This window comes from Dermacentor variabilis, unplaced genomic scaffold (genome assembly GCF_050947875.1).
Source record: "Dermacentor variabilis isolate Ectoservices unplaced genomic scaffold, ASM5094787v1 scaffold_12, whole genome shotgun sequence".
Lineage (NCBI taxonomy): Eukaryota > Metazoa > Arthropoda > Arachnida > Ixodida > Ixodidae > Dermacentor > Dermacentor variabilis.
This window is the reverse complement of record NW_027460280.1, coordinates 15,371,502-15,380,200: the sequence shown is the minus strand read 5'-3', so window position 1 is coordinate 15,380,200 and position 8,699 is coordinate 15,371,502. Positions and strand designations below refer to the sequence as shown.

The 8,699-nt window shown below is 51.4% G+C and overlaps 1 protein-coding gene across 1 annotated transcript; it reads left to right on the top strand.

Moving 5' to 3' along the window:
* The first annotated feature begins 236 nt into the window (after nucleotides 1-236).
* LOC142566235 (uncharacterized) lies at nucleotides 237-872 on the top strand. The gene has a single exon (XM_075677074.1). The coding sequence runs from the start codon at nucleotides 237-239 to the stop codon at nucleotides 870-872; it is 636 nt and encodes a 211-aa protein (XP_075533189.1).
* The last annotated feature ends 7,827 nt before the right edge of the window (nucleotides 873-8,699 follow it).

Genomic DNA, 8,699 nt, shown 5'->3' with positions numbered 1-8,699 from the left:
TATGCTCAAAGCCAGCGGCGCGTACCATGCATCGCATTACGGTCAACAGCGCCGCCTACGCCCGGCTTGAAATGGAGGAGCGGCTTCCATCCGCCGTTGGCGTCACCTCTCCCTTCTAGCCACCATAGGCTGGTGCACAAAGAATAAAGATTAGTTGGCACCGAGACTCCAAGCCCCACGCCTCGTCTCTGCTTTCCTCGCGCGTGCCAATAATTGGTGACCCGGACGTGATCGCCATGAACCAGCCAAGCGACGCCGACAGACCCACGGTAGCCGTACTTGATGTGAAGCTACCTCCGTTTTGGACTGGCGACCCGCACCTTTGGTTCGTGCAAGTTGAGTCACAGTTCGCTGCACGCCGCATCACTGCTGACAGCACCAAATACCACCACGTGGTGGGCAGCCCCTCGCCTGCGACGGCCAGCGAGGTGCGGGACCTACTGCTAACACCAACCGCAGAGAACGCCTACCAGTCTCTAAAAGAGACACTGATTCTCCGTGTCACACCTACAGAGCCGGAGCGTCTCCAACAGCTACTGCGGGAGGCCGAACTCGGCGACCGCCGACCCAGCCAGTTGCTACGCCACATGCAACAACTGGCCGGCGACGCGACAGCAAGCGACGGTCGTTTTGTGCGGGAACTGTTCCTACAAAGGCTTCCCACAAGTGTACGGATAGGCCTCACGGCGTCGGGCGAGACAGACTTTGCCAAGATGGCCGAGCTCGCCGACAAACTCATGGCTGTCGCCGTGCCCACAGTCGCGTCGGTGCACACAGACGCACCGTCCGCCAATTCCTTGCAAGAGATGCGAGAGGAAATTTCTCGCCTCGCAGACACCGTCGCAGCGCTGCACTCGAGCGGAAACCAGTGACCACGACAGCGTACCGCATCACAACCACAACAACGTAGGGTGTGTTGGTACCACCGCAAATTCGGCAACGCTGCATGGAACTGTGTGTCGCCCTGTGAAAAATTCGGGAAACGCCCCGGGCCAGCACTGAGGGTGACCAGTGCCCCCGCCCCGTCGGACAGTCGCCCATCGGTTTTTCTTCCTGACCGATCGCGAAAGAGGTGCTCGTTTCCTAGTCGACACAGGGACGGAAGTTAGTGTCGTGCCGGCGTCGCCAGCCGACCGCAAACGACCGTGCGCAGCACCGTTGCAAGCTGTCAACAATACGACGATACCGACGCACGGGCAACGCTCCCTCTCGCTGGACCTGGGCCTCAAGAGGACGTTTGGGTGGATTTTCGTCGTGGCTGACGTAAAATTTGCCATCCTGGGAGCGGACTTTTTTGCGCAACTTCGGACTTCTTGTCGATGTCCGCAACCGGCGTTTACAGGACCCCCCTGTCACAAGCAGAAGTGCGCGGGAAGCCATCCAGGCATCCACCCCTCAGCCCCACGCTCGTAGCACCGCCGGGCGCTACACAATTCACTGGCATCCTCGGCGATTTCCCTGAACTGACGCGGCCACCACAGGCAAGCGCGGCCGTCAAACACAATGTATGCCACCACATTGTCACCACAGGCCCACCAGTTTACGCACGCCCACGTCGCCTGTCCCCCGCAAAAGCTGCAAGAAGCTCGACAGGAATTCGACCACATGCTCGAGCTCGGCATAATCCGCCCGTCCGCTAGTCCGTGGGCGTCTCCACTGCACATGGTGTCGAAGTCTACACCAGGAGACTGGCGACCCTGCGGCGACTATCGAGCCCTCATTCGAGCAACCGTGCCCGACCGCTATCCGGTACCTCACATTCATGATGTCACGTCCAGCCTACATGGTGCGGCGATTTTCTCCAAGGTCGACCTCGTGCGGGCGTACCATCAGATCCCCGTGGCTCCAGAGGATGTATCGAAGACGGTGATATATCGCCGTCTTCGAAGGGCGTGGTTATAACCACGCCCTTCGGCCTGTTCGAGTTCCTACGCATGCCGTTCGGCCTGCGAAACTCCGGACAGACATTCCAGCGTTTTATCAACGGCGTTTTGCATGGCCTCGACTTCTACCATGCATACCTCGACGACCTACTCATCGCAAGCACTTCAAAGGACGAGCATGAGGCGCATCTGCGATACGTGTTTCAGCGCCTGGCGGAGCATGGCATCCTGGTGAACACGGACAAGTGCGAGCTGGGTGCCGAGAAGCTGACTTTTTCTTGGCCATGTTGTTTCAAGCTCTGGCATTCAACCTCATCCAGACAAGGTTAAAGCTGTTGAGAAGTTTACACGACCCACCACTAAGCGCCAGCTCCGCGAGTTCCTTGGCCTTGTAAATTACTACCGACGTTTCGTACCTCGGTGCGCGGCCGTTCTACACCCTCTCCACCTCCTGCTGTCGACACACGAAGGTGCTGCTAGGGAGCTGCTCTGGACGGACGACGCCGAAGCGGCTTTTCAAGAGATCAACAAGAGACACCTCGCCGACGCCACACTTCTCGCCTACCCGCAACCGGGAGTCCCACAGTGCGTCATGGTCGACGCCTCGGACGCAGCTGTGGGTGCTGTCCTTCAACAACTCAACAAAGGAGTATGGCAACCGATCGCTTACTTTTCTCGGAAATTGACACCCACCGAGCAGCGTTACAGCACTTTCGGACGCGAGCTCTTGGCCGTCTACGCAGCAATCCGGCACTTTCGTCATTACTTAGAAGGAACGGAATGCTTTGTAATGACTGATCACAAGCCTCTCACCTACGCCTTACGCTCCCTCAAATCTGATGGCGGCACGCACACAGCCCGTGAGCTGTGGCAGATGTCCTACATATCGGAAATCACCACGGACATTCGCCACATAAAAGGAGTAGATAACGCTGTCGCCGATGCTCTGTCGCGCAGCCCAGTAAATGCCATCACTCACACGGGAATAGACCTCGCAAAAGTGGCGGCAGCTCAACGCGACGATGACGAACTGCGCCGTTTGCAGGAAACATCGACGTCACTCGTCCTACAGTGGTTTCCTTTGCCCGGAGCAGGAGATATTTGTTGCGATACATCTACAAGTAACCCTCGACCATTCGTGCCTGCTTGCCTCCGTCGGGAAGTATACGCTTCGTTACACGAGCTTTCACACCCAGGAATCCGGGCGACCCAGAAGCTGCTCACGGCACGTTTCGTATGTCCTGGAATCAACCGCGATTCCCGACAGTGGACTCGCGAGTGTCTTAGGTGTCAACGGTCCAAGGTTCAGCGTCACACGGTGACACCGTTGGAGACTTTCCCAGTGCCAGATGCTCGATTCGACCACATCCATATTGACATAGTCGGACCATTGACACCTTGCCAGGGCCAAACGTACTTGCTCACTTTGGTCGACCGTTTCACGCGGTGGGCAGAAGCTATCCCGATTTCCGACATTACAGCCGAAACTGTTGCTCGCGCTTTTGTCAACCACTGGCTATGTCGTTTTGGTGCACCTTCCTCCATTACAACGGACAGAGGAAGCCAGTTTGAGTCTGCGTTGTTCGCCAGTCTGACGAAATTCATCGGCGTCTCGCGCATCAGGACTACGGCCTACCACCCGATGAGTAATGGAATGGTCGAGAGGTTTCACCGGCAGCTGAAAGCAGCAGTTATGGCAAGTGAACATGACTCGTGGGTGAAAGCATTGCCTATCGTGCTCTTGGGCATACGCACAGCGTGCAAGGCAGATATCGGCTGCAGCGCTGCGGAACTTGTCTACGGCACGACGCTACGTCTGCCCGGTGATTTCTTTGCATCTGGCCAACAGCAAGCTCGCATTTCCGCCAGCGACTACGCATCCCGCCTCTGTGACATCATGAACAAACTTCGAGCTACACCTCCGCGACAGCCCACAGAGAGGAGGACACACGTGAGCAACGAGCTTGAGTCATGTAGTCACGTCTTTCAGCGGAACGACGCTGTACGACGACCACTACAAGCACCGTACGATGGGCCATTCAAGGTTCTCCGTCGTGGGCGGAAGACGTTCATTATCGAAATGCGGGGGCGGCGGGAAGTTGTCTCGTTGGACAGACTTAAACCTGCGTACATGGAAACGCAGTCCATGACACCCACCTCCAACCCGTCGTCTGGAACCCATACAAAAGTGCCTCGTCCCAGGGCAGCGGTTTCCACCAGGGCGGAAAATGCAGCTACGCCTGATACTCGCACCTACCACACGCGCAGTGGCAGACGTCTAAATGCGCCAAATCGCCTCAACCTCTAATCACACGAGTGTTTTGTCGTGCTGGTTCCGTTCGTGTTCTCACTAGGGGGGGGGGGGGGGGGAGTGCTGTGGTGAACACAAATATGCCGCGGATAAGCCGCGGTGCTGCCAGCGCAGAACAGAGCCGACCGCAGTTGACCGTAGCCAGCCGGCCGCCGAGAGAGGGCTGGCGCACAAAGAGATTAGTTGGCACCGAGACTCCAAGCCCCACGCCTCGTCTCTGCTTTCCTCGCGCGTGCCAATAGGGGCACTCCAAAGGGTGTAAACTGTTCTTAGAGTGTAGCGGCAGCGCGGCGGCGAGCGAGTCATGACCGAGCCGATGACGAAGGGCGAAAAAAGAAGGAAAATTGATATAGTCGACTAGTAAACGTTATCATAACAACCAGTTCACGGTTTCGTTGCGCTCGTTATTTAGAAAATGCTGGCTGTGCATTGTGAGTGTAGAGTTGAAGTTGCCGTTTGTCGTGCTTCGTCCCGCGTGCGATCGGGAAACCGTATCGCAAAGTTCTTACTTGCGTCGACAGATGACGGTTAAACTCTAAGAAAAGTTTACACCCTTTGAGTCTGATCTTGCCACACAACAATAAACGTTATCTGTCTTGTCCGCATTTCCTTTCTTTAACGCTGCGAGCACGGTACTTCCCAGCAACGAACGGCATGCGCGTTATCAGCATCACAAGATTCCCGACAGGAAAGTACCGGGCGCGGCGTTCTCAAGAAAGGAAACGCAAGCAAGGCAGATGACGATTATCGTTGTGTGGCAGATATACACCCCAAAGAGTGTAAACTTTTCTTAGAGTGTATATATCAGCAGCAGCAGCAGCCTGGTTACGCCCACTGCAGGGCAAAGGCCTCTCCCATACTTCTCCAACTACCCCGGTCATGTACTAATTGTGGCCATGTTGTCCCTAAAAACTTCTTAATCTCATCCGCCCACCTAACTTTCTGCCGCCCCCTGCTACGCTTCCCTTCCCTTGGAATCTAGTCCGTAACCCTTAATGACCATCGGTTATCTTCCCTCCTCATTACATGTCCTGCCCATGATTTCTTTTTCTTGATTTCAACTAAGATATAATTAACTCGAGTTTGTTCCCTCACCCAATCTGCTCTTTTCTTATCCCTTAACGTTACACCTATCATTTTTCTTTCCATAGCTCGTTGCGTGGTCCTCAATTTAAGTAGAACCCGTTTCGTAAGCCTCCAGGTTTCTGCCCCGTACGTCAGTACTGGTAAGACACAGCTGTTATATACTTTTCTCTTGAGGGATAGTGGCAACCTGCTGTTCATGATCTGAGAATGCCTGCCAAACGCACCCGAGCCCATTCTTATTCTTCTGATTATTTCAGTCTCATGATCTCGATCCGCAGTCACTACCTGTCCTAAGTAGATGTATTCCCTTACCACTTCCAGTGCCTCGCTACCTATCGTAAACCGCTGTTCTCTTCCCAGACTGTTAAACATTAGTTTTCTGAAGATTAATTTTTAGACCCCCCCTTCGGCTTTGCCTCTCCAGGTCCGTGAGCATGCATAGCAGTTGGTCCCCTGAGTTACTAAGCAAGGCAATATCATCAGCGAATCTCAAATTACTAAGGTATTCTCCGTTAACTCTTATCCCCAATTCGTCTCAATCCAGGTCTCTGAATACCTCCTGTAAACATGCTGTGAATAGCATTGGAGAGATCGTATCTCCCTGCCTGAAGCCTTTCTTTATTGGGATTTTGTTGCTTTCTTTATGGAGGACTACGGTGACTGTGGAGCCACTATAGATATCTTTCAGTATTTTCACATACGGCTCGTCTACACCCTGATTCCGCAATGCCTCCATGACTGCTGAGGTTTCGACAGAATCAAGCGCTTTCTCGTAATCAATGAAAGCTATATGTAAGGGTTGGTTATATTCCGCACATTTCTCTATCACCTGATCGATAGTGTGAATATGGTCTATTGTTGAGTAGCCTTTACGGAATCCTGCCTGTTCGTTTCGTTGACGGAAGTCTAAGGTGTTCCTGATTCTATTTGCGATTACCTTAGTAAATACTTTGTAGGCAACGGACAGTAAGCTGATTTGTCTATAATTTTTCAAGTCTTTGGCGTCCCCTTTCATATGGATAGGATTATGTTAGCGTTCTTCCAAGATTCCGGTAGGCTCGATATCATGAGGCATTGTGTATATAGGGTGGCCAGTCTTTCTAGCTAGGACAATGTTCCCACCATCCTTCAACAAATCTGCGGTTACCTGATCCTCCCCAGCTGCCTTCCCCCTTTGCATAGCTTCCAAAGCTTTCTTTACTTCTTCCGGCGTTACTTGTGGAATTTCAAATTCCTCTAGATTATTCTGTCTTCCATTATCGTCGTAGGTGCCACTGGTACTGTATAAATCTCTATAGAACTCCTCAGCCACTTGAACGATCTCATCCATATTAGTAATGACATTGCCGGCTTTGTCTCCTAACGCACACATCTGATTCTTGCCTATTCCCAGTTTCTTCTTCACTGTTTTCAGGCTTCCTCCGTTCCTGAGAGCATGTTCAATTCTATCCATATTATAGTTCCTTATGTCAGCTGTCTTACGCTTGTTGATTAACTTAGATAGTTCTGCAAGTTCTATTCTAGCTGTAGGGTTAGAGGCTTTCGTACATTGGCGTTTCTCCTGCGATAGCTTACTAATATCCTGTCTAACGAAGTTGCCCCAACTTCTATTGCAGACTCCTTAATGATGCCCATAAGATTGTCGTTCATTGCTTCAACACTAAGGTCCTCTTCCTGTGTTCAAGCCGAGTACCTGTCGTGTAGCTTGATCCGGAATTCCTCTAGTTTCCCTCTTACCGCTAACTCATCATCATCATCATCAGCCTGGTTACGCCCACTGCAGGGCAAATGCCTCTCCCATACTTCTCCAACAACCCCGGTCATGTACTAATTGTGGCCATGCCGTCCCTGCAAACTTCTTAATCTCATCCGCCCACCTAACTTTCTGCCGCCCCCTGCTACGCTTCCCTTCCCTTGGGATCCAGTCCGTAACCCTTAATGACCATCGGTTATCTTCCCTCCTCATTACATGTCCTGCCCATGCCCATTTCTTTTTCTTGATTTCAACTAAGATGTCATTAACTCGCGTTTGTTCCCTCACCCAATCTGCTCTTTTCTTATCCCTTAACGTTACACCTATCATTCTTCTTTCCATAGCTCGTTGTGTCGTCCTCAATTTGAGTAGAACCCTTTTCGTAAGCCTCCAGGTTTCTGCCCCGTAGGTGAGTACTGGTAAGACACAGCTATTATATACTTTTCTCTTGAGGGATAACGGCAAGCTGCTGTTCATGATTTGGGAATGCCTGCCAAACGCACTCCAGCCCATTCTTATTCTTCTGATTATTTCCGTCTCATGATCCGGATCCGCCGTCACTACCTGCCCTAAGTAGATGTATTCCCTTACGACTTCCAGTGCCTCGCTGCCTAGTGTAAATTGCTGTTCTCTCCCGAGACTGTTAAGCATTACTTTAGTTTTCTGCATATTAATTTTTAGACCCACTCTTCTGCTCTGCCTCTGCAGGTCAGTGAGCATGCATTGCAATTGGTCCCCTGAGTTACTAAGCAAGGCAATATCATCAGCGAATCGCAAGTTACTAAGGTATTCTCCATTAACTTTAATCCCCAATTCTTCCCAATCCAGGTCTCTGAATACCTCCTGTAAACACGCTGTGAATAGCATTGGAGATATCGTATCTCCCTGCCTGACGCCTTTCTTTATTGAGATTTTGTTGCTTGCTTTATGGAGGACTACGGTGGCTGTGGAGCCGCTATAGATATCTTCCAGTATTTTTACATATGGCTCATCTACACCCTGATTCCGTAATGCCTCCATGACTGCTGAGGTTTCGACTGAATCAAACGCTTTCTCGTAATCAATGAAAGCTATATATAAGGGTTGGTTATATTCTGCACATTTCTCTATCACTTGATTGATAGTGTGAATATGGTCTATTGTTGAGTAGCCTTTACGGAATCCTGCCTGGTCCTTTGGTTGACAGAAGTCTAAGGTGTTCCTGATTCTATTTGCAATTACCTTAGTAAATACTTTGTAGGCAACGGACAGTAAGCTGATCGGTCTATAATTTTTCAACTCATTGATTGGCTTCTTATGAACCAGTTTCTCCCGTTCCCTCCTGACGTCTAGGCTAATTCGAGTTCTTACCATCCTATGGTCACTGCAGCGCACCTTGCCGAGCACATCCACATCTTGTATGATGCCAGGGTTAGCGCAGAGTATAAAGACTATTTCAGTTCTAGTCTCGTCATTCGGGTTCCTCCACGTCCACTTTCGGCTATCCCGCTTGCGGAAGAAGATATTCATTATCCGCATCTTATTCTGTTCTGCAAAGTCTACTAATAACTCTCTCCTGCTATTCCTAGTGCCTATGCCATGTTCCCCCACTGCCTTGTCTCCAGCCTGCTTATTGCCTGCCTTGGCATTGAAGTCGCCCATCAGTGCAGTGTATTTTTTTTACCTT